We start from the raw sequence: 17,507 nt of genomic DNA, 5'->3' as shown, positions 1-17,507 counted from the left end.
ACATTTTACTATGTTTAAGGCATAAATGCAAATTTGTTGGAGGCTGGGCTATTGACTAGACACACATGTATCACAGCCGATCCTAATCCCAGACACGCCTTACATCCAAATTCAGCGGGAACCCCGGCTGATTCTTCCCCTTCTCCCCCGACCCAGGCCAATTATAGCAGCTCTACCGTCAACCCTGCCGAGATCAACTAACTCGGCTGCGACTCGGGATCGAACCTTGGCTTTGTGGTCTGGATGGCCGCCACATGGCGCACTGAGCGATCAGAGGGAGTCAACTATTGCCACTCTCTGCCAACCCTTTAAGCGCACAGTTGGCGGCTACTGCATCAATGTGTGACGTGCCAAAAGCTCAGGGTGGCATGGCTACCGCACGCTCCCGGCAACAAATCGCCACGTTATAAATGGAGAAAGTGACTTTGTGCCGGACGGACCACAAGATCTGAAGATAACGGCAGGCGTTTACTGAAAGGTTCATTAATCAAGACACAAAAGATAAATCACACGCTGTGTACTAACGGCTCAGAGAAGGTGAACTCTATATTACTGCAAGGCAAGTCCGAAAACAGACAGAAAGTAAATTTAAAACAACCTTAGAAAATAAACGTCTTTACTCAATAACGGGTTTGGAATCATCCAGCAGGTAAGATGGAGAAATCAACAGGGAGAGATATTCAAAATGTAATCGCATGTCAGACAGGGTGAACCTAGATGGGCCAAATAGCCTTTTTTAGTTTTTGACTTAACTTGACCTAACTTAAACTTAAATGCCCGTTCTCCAGTGTCAATGGCAAACTTCTTGTACAGGAGTGGTTGTTATATAAATACATAATCTTTTATGTCGGAAGTGCATTCCTGTGTCAGGCTGGAAGTATTAATCGCAAGTCACGTGCAAGTTGACTGCATCTTTTAGATTAGTACAGAGATTGAAACTGAGCCACCAATCCACAAAGTCCCAAGTTGCACCCAGGTCAGTGCTGAGTTAACCAATCTCAGTAAGGACAGGAATGGAGAGGCTACTTATGGCATCAGAGTGCCCTGGGCTTTTGAGGGGGTGAGGAACATCAGCCAAGGTCCCCACTCAGGATTATCCAGTGTTGGAAAGTGTACAAGAGTGAACATTGGATGAGAAAAGAATTGGACTTAACGAGGGACAAGTATTGGCTCGGAGAACTCCCTGCTCGACTTTGAAATAATGCCATAGGTTTTTTTTAATTAAAACCTCCGTCTAAACCACCAGAACCTGGAGACAAGGCCTGGGTTTAATTTCTCATCAGAAGGATGGTAGCTTTGACAGCGCTCCCTCGGTACTACACCGAAATGTCAGCTTTGGAGCGAGGCTTGAGTCCATAACCAGGAGGTGAGAGATCACTGCCAACTGAGTCAAGCGGTCACTTGAAGTGACATGCCAATGTGGGGTCAACCAACTGAGCTCAGACTTATTCCAGATTAGTTCACATTTAATTCTCTGACACAACTGAACTACCTGCTTCAATTAAAACATTCAATAATGACTTTCAAAAGGGAATTGGATAAATACTTGAAGGGGAAAAATTTGCAGGGCTATGGGGAAAGAGCAGGGGAAGTGGGACTAATTGGATAGGGTCAAAGAGGCGGCATAGGCATGATGGGCCGAATGGCCTCCTTCTGTGCTGTAACATTCTATGATTACAAGACAACTAGTTCCCATCTATGAATACAGTGGCACCAGTGCACCCATCAGCTCACCTCAGAAAAGGCACACTAAGACTTAACTAAAGTCAGATAAAGTCCAAATCATGAACCAAAGGCAAAAAAAAACTGCAGATGCTGGAAATCTGAAACAAGAACAGAAAATACTGGAACCATAAAGAGCAGGCACCATCTACGGAGAGGATGGACAAGGTAAGGCTTTGGGTTGGATCCTTTTTCACAAACTGCTCTGAATTATGTCAGGTGCATCACCAGCTGTCACCCCACCTTTTCCCATTGTCGAGCGTCAGCTTGGCTCAGTCGGTAACACTCTTACCGCTGGGATCAGGGGAGTTCACCCGTGTCCTGGTCAATAATTATCCCTCGACCAACATCACTAAAAAACAGATGATCTCGGTCTGGGACCTTACCGTGCACAAATTGCCTGCCGTGTTTCCTATATTACAACAGTGACTGTACTTTGAACAGTACGTCACTGGCTGTAAAGTACTTTGGGACGTCCAGAGGTCATGAAAAGCGCAATATAAATGCCAGTCTTTCTTCCTTTCAGAAGGGTGCAAGTTGTAAATTTGAGCCCCATCCCAAAAGTTTGAGCTTCTAATCTAGGCTGATACTGTAGCGCAGTACTGAGGGAGTGTCACTGGTTACAGGTGCCATCCTTCTGATCTTTAACTACTGATGGGCACTGAAGGCGTCAGAACACGTTTTGGAAAAGGGCAGGGAGTTTGTCCCGTGTCCTGGCCAACATTCCCCCCCCCTCAGCCCATACAACCAGAAACAGATCCACTGGCCCTTCATCTCACTGCTGTTTCTGCAATCTTAAATCAGGCACAGATTTTGTGCACAGTTAAGGGGTGATCTAATTGAAGTGATTAAAGGATTTGATAGGGTAGATAGAGAGAAACTATTTCCTCTGGTGGGGAAGTCCAGAGCAAGGAGGCAAAGCCTTAAAATTAGAGCTAGGCCATTCAGGGGTAACGTCAGGAAGCATTTCTTCACACAAGGGGTAGTGGAAATCTGGAACTCTCCCCCAAAAAGCTGTTGAGTTAATTGAACATTTCAAAAGTCCATGCAACCTGCCCTCGTAATTTAACCCTTTTAGCCCAGGTATCGTCCTGGTGAACTGGGAGCAGCGAGAGAGCGCCATCATTCTAGCAGTCAGAAGGAAGGTCTGGAGAGGATCAGTGCACACGTTTCTCCTTATCTGTTTCCCAGGTCTGTCGATGAGTTCATTGACCGTAGCCTAGACAGCAGTAGGAGGGACTACAACTGGCCTAACGAGGAGGGGGAAAAAAAATATAAAAATCAGTCAGGGTCCTTGCTCCTGATCGCTAGCCAGGAAGGAAAGGGTGGGCACGGATGACGGTCAGCGGGGTTGTGCTCAGCTGCGATACGCCCTCCCCCCAATCTAATAACCGGCCGATACTCACCCTCTAAGCTTACACAAGAGCGGACATTGTGGCGAGCTGGCATCGCGCAAGAGCAGCCAAGGCCTTCAGCAGAGGAAGGGGACAAAAGGGAAGAGACACCGGGGTGGGGGGGGTGGGGGGGAAGGTTTTACTTGGTGCTGAAGAGCCATGGTTTCGTGTGACGGTGCGAGTTTCGCCCCCTTTTAAAATCGTCATGGAAACAAGCAGCTCACTTGAATCGGTGATCTTGAGTTACCCAGAAAGCAGCCTGGGCCCTCGGTTACAGTAACTGAAGAACTCGTCAGGAATGTGGGTAAATATGTAAAGCGGAAGACAATGATCTGAAGAGCACAGCCTTTTCGCCAGGCTGCTCAACCTCCACAGTGAGAGCGAACAAAAGCTTGTTGAATTCGGAAAGCCCAAGTCCCACCAGGAACACACTGGGGGGAGGGGGAAAACAGAAAACCCTCAAATACAAACATCCTGTCCTTCCAGCTCCGAGCTCACAGGCTGAACCCTGAGGGGAATTTTTTCCATTCATGTGGGGAATTTTAAACTGGAAATCTTGTCCACACCCCCAGTGCCAGCCAAATCTCTTCCCCCCCCCCCCCCCCCCCCCCCCGAGGCGGGGGAAGTGGGTAAAAGAGAATTACCACAATGCCCATTTACTCCCACGCAAACTCCTCGGGGTTAATAAGCATCCCACTATCCTAGGAATTGGACCAGCATTATTTCAAAGAGCTTCGGAGGATTTTTTGAGTGTTGAGAGTGAGTGACCTCTGTACATCAACTTTTTACACTCTGCATCACCAGGCTGGTCCCTGCACAGAGTGCCGGACGCCCGCGACTGGCCCCCTGCCTTTTCTTTAGTTAAAAACATGCATTTATACAGTGCCTTTAATGTAGTAAAACATCCCAAGGCGCTTCACAGGAGCGATTATCAAACAAAATTTGACACCGAGACACACAAGGAGATATTAGGACAGGTGACCACAAGCTTAGTCAGAGAGGTACGTTTTAAGGAGCGTCTTAATAAAGAGGCGGAGAGGTTTCGGGAGGGAATTCCAGGGCTCAGGGCCCAGGCAGCTGAAGGCACGGCCGCCAATGGTGGAGCGAAGAAAATCGGGGATAATAGCAAAGTATTGCAACAAAAAACAAAAGCCTAACTCATCGATTGTGGAATGACCGGACAAGCATTAAGTTAAATAGTTTTACTGTGTGTTGTACTGTGCAGGAGAGGGAAGGTGTGTTGCTTCAGAGCCCCAACACTCAGTCACAGAGTATTAGACTTGGGCTTGGCTGGTTAATCCTCTCTAATTTCTCCCTAAGACCGCAAAACTAACATCTCACCCGAAAGACAGCACCACTGGCAGTGCAGTGCTCCCTCAGTACTGCGCTGAAGCGATTTATGTGCTCAAATGTCTGGAGTGGGACTTGCACCCACAACTCTCTCTTGCTTTAGTTGGGGAACTTATAAGCCCTCAGCACAGGATCTTGCCAAAAGCTACAGCAGAACCTACTAGACCAGCCGTTCATTTGTCACCTCAGACAGAGCTAAGAGGACGTCATTCAATGTGCAATGACTTCCAGCCATCTCCCATACCAACACGGAGTGTGGTCATGCAAGAGGTCTCCAGGCTGACCCTTTTGGTTTGACTCGCACACGCTTACCAGGCCTGGCCATGCCTGTAACCCACGTCCCCTAACAGGGACCGTGGCTTTGTTAATGGTTATGTAAACGCAAACTACATGAGAAAACTAATTACTCGTGAGTGTTTATCATCAGTAGTAAAGCCTGACTCTTTCTTCGAAATCATTAAACCGGACGTGACACCATTATTGATAACTGTAGCTGCCATCTCTTTATGCGGAGCAATTTGAAAGGGCATTGGGTCAAACGGGGATATCAGCTCATCTTAAGCGAGTGTGGTGGGAACTAACATGCAGTGTTTTTGGGGGGGGTGCGGGAGGGATGAGGAGAAGGGGTTACCAGCTATTTAGATCGAACCTCCAGGAAATTTCTAAAACATAACAGGGTAGGCACCAAAAGTCTGGTTCTTGATGTCAATACCCTCTCCATTTACTTCTGTCGTATCAAAGAAGGAAGTTAGGTTCATTAAGGTTCTGTCATGACCTGAATGTCCCGCACCCAGTCTCTGCTTCTTGTTGGAATTTCAATTAAGAACAAATATCCGTCCTGCTGGGACAGGGTTTTGGGGGAGGGGGGGCGCGGGGGGAAGGAATCACATCTTTAGTGCACTTTCAAAAATCCCCATTTACAAATTCAACCGCAGTACACAGAACGTGACAGGGGTTCAGTAAATCCCATTTAGCTGTGGGGCCAACCCAGCCTCAGATAGCCGGCTCCAATGTTCGTTGCTAATCTCGTTACAATGGAATTGGCAGAAAGTGCAGGAACAGGAAGTTCCCGCAGGCGAGAGGGCTGACAGCAATCAACAGACCTCGTGATCCAAGGAACAGACATGTGCAGAGAAGATAAGGCAGCTTTCAACTGAAGCAAGCCGGGGTGACTACAAGGGACAATGTGTTTCTTCAGACTGCTCCACACAGAGGAACAGGGACAGGCCATTCAGCCCCTCGAGCCATTCAATGAGATCATGGCTGATCTGTATCCTAACTCCATATCTCTTAATACCCTTAGCTAGCATCTACTGTTTTTTGTGGGAGAGAGCGTTCCACACTTCTACCACCTTTTGTGTGAAGAAGTGTTTGCTAACTTCTCTCCTGAATGGCCTAGCTTTGATTTTAAAAGGTTAATCCCCATGTCTGGGACTCCCCCACCAGTGGAAAAAGTTTCTCTCCATCTACGCTATCAAAATCCTAAAAACTTCAATCAAATCATCCCTTAACCTTCCATACTCCAGGGAATACAATCCTAGTTTATTTACACATTCACTCCCTTCACCACCGACGCACAGTGGCTGCAGTGTGTACCATCCACAGGATGCATGGCAGCAACTCGCCAAGGCTTCTTCGACAGCACCTCCCAAACCCGCGACCTCTACCACCTAGAAGGACAAGGGCAGCAGGCACATGGGAACAACACCACCTGCACGTTCCCCTCCAAGTCACACACCATCCCGACTTGGAAATATATCGCCGTTCCTTCATCGTCGCTGGGTCAAAATCCTGGAACTCCCTTCCTAACAGCACTGTGGGAGAGAACAGTCACCACACGGACTGCAGCGGTTCAAGAAGGCGGCTCACCACCACCTTCTCAAGGGCAATTAGGGATGGGCAATAAATGCCGGCCTCGCCAGCAACGCCCACATCCCATGAACGAATAAATAAAAAAAATCTCTCCTTATAATTTAAACCTTGGAGAATCTAGATAAAGTACCTCCTATAAATCAACTTAAGACCTGATGTCCCCAAGTAATTCAGACTAAGCAGGCCTACCAAGACTTCCAATTTGACATCACTCCTGGGCTTTCTATTTGACTAATGGATCTTCCCAGGTACAAACAAATGGAAATCCTACCCTATTCCTCAAAGAAATTTCCATTTCTGCAATTCTAAAGTGTTGCTTTCTCCAACTGAGCAGCCCAAGAGCAAAACAGAGCTTCTTTCTGTGAACGTTCTCCTGTCACATCCTCAAGTCTTCCATTTTTCCAGGAGAGCGCTACTAATGATCTATGTATTTGCGTTTAGGCCAAACAAAAAGATTCATGGGTCTCCAGCACCATATTCGGTGGGCAGTGCAACCACTGCATCCATATTTACTGTCCATTAAAAAAGTTACTGGAAAAACCTGATGCTCGCTGCAATAATCTTAGATGCTTCCTAAAACACGGATGGATGAAAGGGCTCGTCTGGTAAATATACTGTCCAGCATGGGGCATGAGCTACACAAACCAGGCAAGTTCCAGGCTAAATCAGCCATGATCGGATGGAATGGCGGAACAGGCTTGAGGGGCTGAATAGCCTACTCCTGTTCCTATGTAATCCCTGGTGTGTACTAAGCTAGCTGACCTCAGCCAGTAAGGCTTCTACAATTGGCCTTAGTATTCCAGGGAAGGAAGAAAACATAAATCAACCAGGATTCCTATTTCTGATCACTACCCAGTGACTCCTGCAGACGACGGGCGAGGACAGTATTGAGCTCAGCTGAGATACCTCCCCAACAGTCCAAGCGGCCTGTTGACCATCACCAGATGGGCTCACGTGAACAATGGTGATTTGAACATGGTACTGGATGGCACCTGCCACCTATGGAACCACATCCTAGTCTAAAATCAGAAGGGGAGAGAAACTGGAGCAGCGACATAAAAGGTGCAAATACCACCTCCAACTTCTTCAGTTCTGACCAAAGGTCTTCGACCTGAAACGTTAGCTCTGTTTCTTTCTCCACAGATGCTACCTCACTTGCTGAGCTTCTCCAGCATTTCCTGTTTTTATTTCAGTCAAGAAGGGAGAGTCACTGGAGTGAGATTCTCAGCTAATTAAAAAGTACCAACTTCACAACACAGAATAGCAGCGCACTAAACGAGCACTAAGCTAGTGGTGGCAATCGAAGGTATGGGAACATTTCTGAGCCCAGCCCGGCTTCTCCCTGCAAGAAACCTGTGTCGGGGAGCATGCATAGCCTTAAGTGCCAGTCTTGGCTCAGTGGTCGCACTCTCACCTCCATGAGTTCAAGCCCCACTCCAGAGATTTGAGCACATAACCTAGACTGGCAACTTGCATTTATATAGCACCTTTAACGTAGTAAAACGTCCCAAGGTGCTTCACAGGAGCGTAACCAAACAAAATTTGAGTTGGATTTAAGAAGCGTCTTAAAAAGGAGAGCAGTAGAGAGACGGAGAGGTTTAGGGAAGGAATTCCAGACCTTAGGGTCTAGGCAGCTGAAGGCACGGCCGCCAATGGTGCAGCGATGAAAATCTGGGATGCTCAGGTAGATGTAAAAGATCCCACAGGAGTTCTCCCGGTGACCTGGCTTCATCATCCATCCCTCAAACACCACCACCAAAATCAGATTATCTGGTCACTTATCTCATTGATGGTGGTGGGACCTTGCTGTGCACAACTTGGCTGCGTGTTTACCTACAACAGTGACTGCACTTCAAAAGTAACAGCCATCCTGAGCAATTTCATTAAAACACTGGACACCACTCTAGTGAACTCAGGCACGTCAAAACCTGTTTACACTGAGCAAATTCTTGGCATGTAACTGAATGAAATAACACTGCATAAAATTACTACTTGTTTATAAGAAGTGTCCCACACATCAGTAAAAACATGTTCCCAAAGTACTTTAATCTCTGGTCTCCACACGAGTCCTTAAATTACTTTCCTTTAAATTTATGAATGCGTTCATTCTAATTTAGCGACAAGATCAAAAATCGGTCTCTGGACCCGCAATCAGCAGAGAAAGCAGCAGTCCTCCAGATTAGGAGCAGGGGGAGGCCATTCAGCCCCTCGAGCCTGCTCCCCCATTCAATTAGATCCTTGTGACTCAACTCCATTTTTTAAATAGAATTTACAGCACAGTTTGGCCCAACTGGTCTATGCTGATGTTTATGCTCCACACGAGCCTCCTCCCTCCCCTCTTCATCAAACCCTATCAGCATGTCCTTCTACATTTACCTGCCTTGGCGCCATATCCCCAGTACCCTTACCTAACAAAAATCTAGCAACCTCAGTCTTGAGAGTCATCGGACGAGTGTATAGAATTCAGACATTTGAAGTTGACTCTGTCATCTACTGCAATTCAACTTAGTGACCTGGAGCTTTGCGTGTTCTGTAAAAGATTTTACATCAAGACACTAATTAAGGGAGCCTCTCTGTTCAGCCATTTCCCCAATTTCTGTCCGAAGGATCGCTCGATTTCTCTTCGCTAATATGCCTGCGGCGGAGCCTGTCGATTCTTCTACCCTCCCGCCAATATCTTAGCCCCCTCCCTGCCCTTCCTTTCCTGACGGTGCTGACTCCAGGGGTACCATTTCACAAGTGCAGCTTGGCCCCCAGTGCTGTGCCCAAGTGACTGTTCTCCGGGAGGGGGGGTTCTCCCCGGTGTCCCGGCCAATATTTATCTCTCAGCTAACATCACCGAGAACAGATTATATGATCAGTGTCGCATTGCTGTTTGTGGGATCTTGCTGTGCGTAAATTGGCTGCCACATTTCCCTACATTATAACAGTGACCACAGTTACAAACAGTACTTCATTGGCTGTAAAGCGCTTTGGGACAATCTGAGGCTGTGAAAGGCACTATATAAATGCAAGTGCTTCCTTTCTCAGGCGGCGACTGTTCGCAGGCTAATCAACCACATGAGCCATCACACCTAAACACAATTCTGTCCTCATCCAACATCCAAGTCCGTGCATTTCCAGGAGTCACCGAGTAACAATCAGGAGCGGGATCCCTGGCCGGTTTTCCCACCCTAACCCAGGGCGCTGCATTCCACTGGAGCAGGCCTCCTGACACACTGCCTGAGATTACTCAGCGCACACTGGGTGATCAATGCTGGGACATTTCCGGTCTGTACGGCTCAGTTATTGAAACTCATATCAATAAAACAGGAGGCCCAGTATCGGCAGCGATGTATAGCTTGACATCAAAGCAGCTAGAGGTGAACTGAGCGGATGTTTAACCCAATACATCAGCATGATTAACTCTCAATATAGTGAATACTTTCGTGAGAAACAAGATTCCACCATGTACTGTGGGGAATACCAATAACTGGTGAGCTGGTCCAGCACAGGGACACTCCAAGACTTAGTCATACAAAGCAGCTTGTGTACAAAGGTGATCTTAACAGATAGAAATGTGAATTGTGCAAGAAGCCACCTACTCACAAAGAGATCGAACTGGTGAATTGTGACTCTGTCTGAGGCTAAATTTGCCCTCATTTACAAGACAGAGAGACCGGGGAACATAGGAACAGGAGGAGGCCATTCAGCCCCTCGAGCCTGCTCCGCCATTCAATCAGATCATGGCCGATCTGTACCTCAACTCCATTTACCTGCCTTTGATCCATATCCCTTGATTCCCTTATCTAACAAAATTCTATCAATCTCAGCCTTTCAATTGACCCAGCATTCACAGCCTTTTGGGGGGGGGGGGGGGGGGGGGGGGGGGGGGGAAAGAGTTCCAGACTTCCAGGGGAGACTTCAAGCATACTTGAGGGAGTAGGGAATAGGGGGATATGGGGACAGGGTGGGAAGAGGTAATGAGAGTGGGAGGAAGCTCGTATAAAACCAGCACAGACCAGTTGGACCTAATGGCCTGTTTCTGTGCTGTAGATTCTATGTAATTTCCACTACCCGGTGTGAAAAAGTTTCCAAAACTTATCTTCAAATTCCTTCGCGGCCTCGCTCGACCCAACTTTTCCCATCCCACGCCCCAGCTCACACCTTCACTGCTCTAAATTTACTGTACACCTCGTGAGTGACAGGACTGTCAGCCACCACGCCCCCGCACACTGAAATTCCCTCAGTTTGCTACCTTCCCTCACCTTCAAAGGCCTATTCAAAAACTACCCCTTTTGGCTGTGACTTCAGTCAAGGGACCAGTAAACAGACACATTTGCCCCGACGAGTTAATAACCCCCTTTAAAGGCAATGGGATTTGTTCCAACGCATGGCCCCGGTACACATGATATCTTAACAAAAATACCGCTGCTGGTGCACATGCTATAAAGAGGGCACCACAAAGCTGTAAGAGAGGGGTTTAATGCTGTGATTCCGAAAGAACAGGGGAGTGGGACTAATTGGACAGCTCGTGCAAAAGAGCCAGCACCGGCACGATGGGCCGAATGGCCTCTTTCTGTGCTGTATCATTCTAAGAAAGCACTGCCACATCAACCCAGTGGAGCCAACATGCAAACCTCTCAGATTCTGCCACTGTGACACTACTCAATAGGAGCCCTAATAAATCTCTTGTTTGTTTACAGGCTTGTTAAGGTGTGTGTGGCGCCTCAGTGCAGCGTCCTTTGCGCGAATTACTGGTCCGTGTAGCTCCAATTCACACCGCTGAGGATAAAACAAAACACAAAAAAAAAACAGCCACACCAAACAAGTCGATGGTTGGCTCCAAATCTGCTGGGACAAGAAAAAAAACAATTTCTCCAAGAAAAGCCTTCTGGCGGCACGAAGCAAAATCACAGAGAGAAACGTCGAAATTTATCACCCCCCCACCCCCTCCAAAAAAAAATAGAATTGCAGCAAAATGTTTTATGGAAACACTTAAGTTTCCCATTCATACCCCGAACTGGAAAGTGCCAATGGCTTTCAAGACGAGTTAACTTGACATTTATTCTTTACAAACAAAAAATGACTTGGAAAAGCTCCAATATTAGTGGGAGTGGTTTTTTTCTCCCCCTGGTTGTTGAGGGGCATTAAAAAAAAAATCACACCGGGAAAAAAAAACAGCATTTTAAAAAATAAAACCTGGATTGAGATAGGGAATTTGCGAGAGCGGCAGGGATCAAGAGGCTCCGCTAAAGTATCAGAGGGACAAGTCTGGAAACTCGATCACTTCGGAACTCAAGAGAAATGAGTCCTTAAAACAAAAAAAAAATCCCAGCAAATCCTTACTATCTGGCAAGAGGGAGCTTAAATCTTGTCTCTCTTTACTGCAACAACAAAAACATGAGATGGGAGGGAGAAAACCTAAGTTTGGTCACAACTTATAACTTTTAAGAAACTAATTTGGATCAAACAAACTTTCAAAAAACAAACTTTCTTGGGTCGTTTCTTAAGAGGAGGAAAGTTGCGAGGCTCACTTTCTCCCCCCAAACACAAGACAGGAAACTCGCCAGTTGCCTTCCCATGAACATTCATTCCCAGGGCATCTTTAAAGCCTTATTTTAACAGCACACTCACCCAAAGCTCCGAACCCCACTCCATGATGCTTCAGGAACTTCTAATTCCGGCTGAAAGAGAGAGAGGGAGAGGAACAAATACACCAGGAGACTCTTTATCTTTCTTTCCCCTCTCTCACCTCTTCCCCTTCCTCCGCTCTCTCGTTCTTTTGAACAGAATCTGATTGTGAAAACTTCGACTTATGAATTAAGTTTCAAGCTGTAAACATCTCCCCAGCCCTGGTTAGTTTCCCTGCGCTGCGCAGCACCGCGTCACCGACACGGATCCGCCTAGAAAAGCTCAACTGCGCCTCATCCTGGCCCACGGAGGAACAGCAAGGACACAGACTCAGGGGTATATAAAGCTCATATCAGTTATACAAGGTGCACCACACTTCAGGAATGATTTATTGGCCTTGGAGGGGTTGCAGGGCTGATTTACCAGAATCATAAAGGGTTAAGTTATGAAGCCAGGTTCAATAGACCAGGCTTGTATTCCCTCGAGTACTGAAGATTAATGGGTGGTCTAATTGAGGTGTTTAAGATGATTAAACAATTGGATGAGGCAGATAGAGAGAAACTATTTCCTCTGGTGGGAGAGTCCAGAACAAGGGGCAGAACCTTAAAATTAGAGCTAGGCCGTTCAGGGGTGATGTCAGGAAACACTTCTTCACATAAAGTGAATTCTGGAACTCTTTCCCCCAAAAAGCTGTTGAGGCTGGGGGTCAATTGAAAATTTCAAAACTGAGCTCGATCGATTTTTGTTCGGTAAGGGGATTGAGGGTTATGGAACCAAAGTGGGTAAATGCAGATCAGCTATGATCTAGTTGAATGGCAGAACAGGCTCAAGGGGCTGAATGGCCTCCTCCTGTTCCTAATGATTCAATGGAAGCTGGCAGCCCATCGGCAGCTGGACCAAATGTCAATAATGATCCTCATGTTTGCTTTAGACCGTATCAGCAGGTTACCTGACAAAGAAGGAATCACAGTTACACTCACTCCTTGTCCTCCCCTCACATTTGCAGCAGTGATCAGGAGAGAGAACCTTGGCTGAAAGTTGCCTCTCCCCGGGGGACATGGAGACAGAAGACATCAGCCCTCCACCCACCACTGGCTGAGATCGGCTGACTCAGTACTGATTGAGAATCAAAACCAGACACTGTCCTGACAGGCATGACTAAGGCCCATTCCTGGCATTGCAGCTCCCCAGACACACCCTCATTTATAGAATCATACAGCACCGAAGGAGGCCATTCGGCCCATCGTGCCTGTGTTGGCTCTTTGAAAGAGTTGTCCAATTAGTTCCTCTCCCCCTACTCTTTCCCCACAGCCCTGCAAATTGTTTCCTTTTAAGTATTTATCCAATTCCCTTTTTAAAGTTACTTTTGAATCTGCTTCCACCGCCCTTTCAGCAGTGCATTCCAGATCAGAACAACTCGCTGTGTAAAAGAAATTCTCATTTTCCTCCCTGGATTTATTGCCAATTATCTTAAATCTGTGTCCACTGGTTACTGACCCTCCTGCCAGTGGAAACAATTTCTCCCTATTCTGGTTTTATTGGTATTTTTTTTAAAAGAAAGAGCTTGCATTTATATAGCTTTCATAACCTCAGGACATCCCAAAGTGATTTACAGCTAATTAAGTACCTTTGAAGTGTAGTCACTGTTGTAATGTAGGAAATGCAGCAGCCAATTTGCACACAGCAAGATCCCACAAACAATCATGAGATAAATGACCAGATAATCTGTTTCAGTGATGTTGGTTGAGGGATAAATATTGGCCAGGACACCAGGGAGAACTCCCCTGCTCTTCTTTGAATAGTGCCATGGGATCTTTTCTATTCATCTGAGAGTACAGATGGAGCCTTGGTTTAGCATCTCATCCGGAAAAACAGCACCACCAACAGTGCAGCACTCCCTCAGTGCTGCACTGAAATGTCAGCCTAGATTTTGTGCTCAAGCTTCTAGAGTGGGGCTTGAACCCATAAACTTCTGACTTAGGAGGCGGGAGTGCTACCCACTGAGCCCAGGCTACCACTGTAATTCTTTAACACCTTGCAAGTTATGCAGCAGCTGTGGAGATAGGAAGGTAAGGTCAATGGCCTTTCATCAGAACCCTGTGTTATTGGCTTTAATTTATGTTTCCTGCATTAGGTGAGAGGAGGCATGGCTCAGTCTATTGTTATCAGGTGTGACCAGTATGCCGTTTCTGCCAGTTTGATCCCTCCGATGGCTTTTCCCAGTTTGCATTAGCGATAAGGAGTGTTGAGTCTATCTGATGGTATGTATTTTCTCAACCTCAAAGGAGGGTTGGTTCTATTAGCCGTACTCTGTGTGATGGAATTCCCACAATGTAATTTTATTTATCTTCAGTACGGGGGAAGGGATGGTTAATATAAATCAGCCAGGTTATAACTGAGTAGGACGTGCTGTCCAAAACAATCCTGATGCAGCCTAAGCACAACTAACCAGAACAGATAACCTCGCACCACTGCGGCCTTTATTCTACGTCGAATCTGTTTGAATTAAGAGTCTAGACCTTTGAGGCATTTTTCCAATGCCTGTGTACTGACCTTAAATTTGCTTTGGCCTGAGGAGAACGTCATGTGTACCCCGCTGCCCGCCCCCCGGTTTAGGTTCGTCGTCAGCTGTCGGTCCCCTTACTCTTTGCCCCTGGAATGCGTTGCCCGCTGGTCTGGTGGGTGTTGACCCTCTGCCCTTCAAGAGGGAGCTGGACCAGTTCCTGACTGGGGCAGAGATCACATCACGTGGAAGGTAAGTGTCTTTATCGATAACACTCGGTCCGTGTGATCTTCTGGTCTGCTTTCGATCACTTGAGGGGGTCGGAGAGGAATTTTCCAGAGTATTTCTTTCCCTTAATGGCCCTGGATTTTTCTCTTTTCCTTTTGCCTTTCCCAGGAGATTACATGGCTGCACCGGCGGGGGGGGGGATATTAAGTGTCTAGTCACGATGCTCCAGCCATCATGATGTGGGGGGCAGGCTTGATGGACCAACTGGTCTTTTCCTACCCGTCAATTTTGTGTATTCTTGCTCTGTTCAGCTGTGTAATATGGAGACCGAGTCACAGATACCTGAGACCAGCTTCCCACTTGTAGCTCCCTCTATTAGCACATTCCTAAACCCATGTGCTTTGGCTTTACTGGTTCTTTACAGGTTTATGCAGAGGAGTTTGGCTGACCAGAGGAGAACTGCTTGGAAGCACAACTCTAAATTTAAAGCAACCGTTACTGTCGGACTTGATCGTTTCGAGCTGCTTCCAGCTCTTTTGAATAAGTTCACACTCTTGTTATGTTTTTTTTCCTGTTAAATTATGTTTTGGGACGATTTATAAAAATACAGCACGGTCCCACTTGCGAGTTATTGAAAATGTTGACTTAAAGGAAACCTTTGGTAGGTCACCCGAACACCCAGTGTTGAAGTCAGTGCTTGGTGACCTGAACTTTGATTCCCAGATCTTAGCTGGGTCTGCAGTAGGGATGCTACAACTTGCCTCAGTATCCATGGACTAGGCAGGTGGAAAATCACCCAGGGTTCACGCTCCCGATCGTTATCCAGTGTGTGACTGTAGACATTGGGATGGGCTTGGTCGTGATGCCCCATGCGGTCGAATAGTCGGCCGAGCCGCGCCGTCTCCGCTCGGGTGCAAGCAACGGCCGCTAGGGCGAGGCACTGGAGGGCTGCTCTATTCCCAATCTTGGCCGGGGGGGGGGGTGGTGTCGGAAGGAGGCGAGGATTGTCGTGTTTCTTCTCTGGGAGGAAGTGTGAACTGTGTGACATGTTCACCCCAGTGGTCACTGACACAGTCTGTCAGCCCCCTTGGGTAAAGAAGGCAGGGTACACCTGGAAAATAGATAATTAAAGAGGGAAAACTTAACAAAGCACCTATCCTATTAATGTTTGGAAATTACTCAAAAGTATTTTTATGTATATAACATAATCTGGTTTAATACTTTCTGGTTGCTATGTACCATCTAAAATTGATTGTTCCTCAACAAACATAAAACCCCCTGAAAAATACTAACATTTACTCAAATGGAATATTCATCATTGTACCAAAAACATCTTTCGGAAGAGATGTTAAACCAAGGCCCCGTCTGACCTCGCAGGTGGACATAAACGATCCCATGACACTATTTGAAGAAGAGCAAGGAGGGGGTTCTCCCCCGGTGCCCTGGCCAATATTTACCCCTCAACCAACATCATTAAAACAGATCCGATCAAACAGGTCATTGCTGTTTGTGGGATCTTGCTGTGGGCAAATTGGCTGCCGCGTTTCCTACATTACAACAGTGACTACGTTTCAAAAGTGCTTCATTGGTTGTAAAGCGCTTTGGGACGTCCTGAGGTCGTGAAAGGCGCTATATAAATGCAAGCTCTTTCCTCACCATATGATATATTACCTGCGCCACCTAATGGGCTATAATAGTAGTGCATCTGTTTGCCAGAATCCAGTTCCTACAGGCGTGCAACACCAGATCACACACACAACACAAATATGTGCTTTAATTTATCAATATTCTTTTCTCTCTTCTGCTCGGGTATAATTCACCAGGTCGCCCTTCGGTACTTGGCTAAAGTGACCATTGTTTATGCGTAAATTTTGACAGTGAGCTTCGCCAGGCTATTCGACCACAACGGCATCACAAATGAGCCTCGATTGTGGGAGCGAGTTATTGAACCACCCCTAATGCCTGCACGGAAGGCAAGATAAAGGAAATATATATTTCTCTTAAATTAACGAATTACCCGCAATGGTTCAGTGGTAAATGCACGGTGCTGGGTTCAGTTGATCTGAGTCAGGTTTGGGATGTTACAAATAGCCTGTCGCCTCCAGGGGCAGGAACGTCGAGAGAGCAATTGGAGCATCCCGATCGCTGCCCCTTGATGAGATCAGCTAACTCAGAACTGGGAATCTTACCTAAGATCTTCTGGTCGGTGCAGCTCAGCTGATTTTCAGTCAGTTGACTTTTAACAGCTGTGACGTTGGAGGTACCTACCACTTATAATGAAATGTCTAAGAAAAATTAACAGTTACCCTGTATTTTCTGCAAACTTAGGTGGAAATTAATACGTTTACAAGGATTAAATATACCCTGGTGTGGGTATGTACCAGTTAATCCCCAAAGTTTACTGAGATGTGCAATGATTCAGAAGTCAAATTAAAAGGGGAAAAACCAATCTGAATGTATTTATGCAGTTTTGATGCTTAAAATAGCTAGTTTCCTGTGTTGCATTTCCATCGAACTTAAAACCAGGTTCTACGGGCTATAAAATGGGTCTTGTTCTCTGTGGGTTGTGAGTTCTGCTATCAATGACTAGTAACTGGTTTAGACTGTAACATTTTTAATTTCCATGTCTCTGTCATTAACCTTCCTGTCCCATGGGAGGCAGACTCACCCTCCGGGTAGGGGTCCACAGGTGGCGGACCCTCCCCCCCCCCTCTGGGTAGGGGTCCACAGGTGGCGGACCCTCTGGGTAGGGGTCCACAGGTGGCGGACCCCCCCCCCCCATCTGGGTAGGGGTCCACAGGTGGCGGACCCCCCCCCCCCCTCTG

At 46.9% G+C, this 17,507-nt stretch overlaps 1 protein-coding gene across 2 annotated transcripts in view; it reads right to left on the bottom strand.

The window, feature by feature from the left end:
- The window catches only part of trip10a (thyroid hormone receptor interactor 10a), a 100,232-nt gene extending 88,030 nt beyond the window's left edge, over positions 1-12,202 (bottom strand). For both annotated transcript variants that reach the window (XM_067973022.1, XM_067973023.1), the window contains exon 1: positions 11,955-12,202. In XM_067973022.1, coding sequence (XP_067829123.1) covers positions 11,955-11,978 — 24 coding nt within the window. In that variant the 5' untranslated portion in view covers positions 11,979-12,202. The remainder of the gene's footprint in view (positions 1-11,954) is intronic.
- Positions 12,203-17,507: the final 5,305 nt, after the last annotated feature.

The sequence above is a fragment of the Heptranchias perlo genome, chromosome 37 (assembly GCF_035084215.1).
Source record: "Heptranchias perlo isolate sHepPer1 chromosome 37, sHepPer1.hap1, whole genome shotgun sequence".
In the NCBI taxonomy this organism is placed as follows: Eukaryota; Metazoa; Chordata; class Chondrichthyes; order Hexanchiformes; family Hexanchidae; genus Heptranchias; species Heptranchias perlo.
This window is presented reverse-complemented; position numbering and strand designations above follow the sequence as displayed.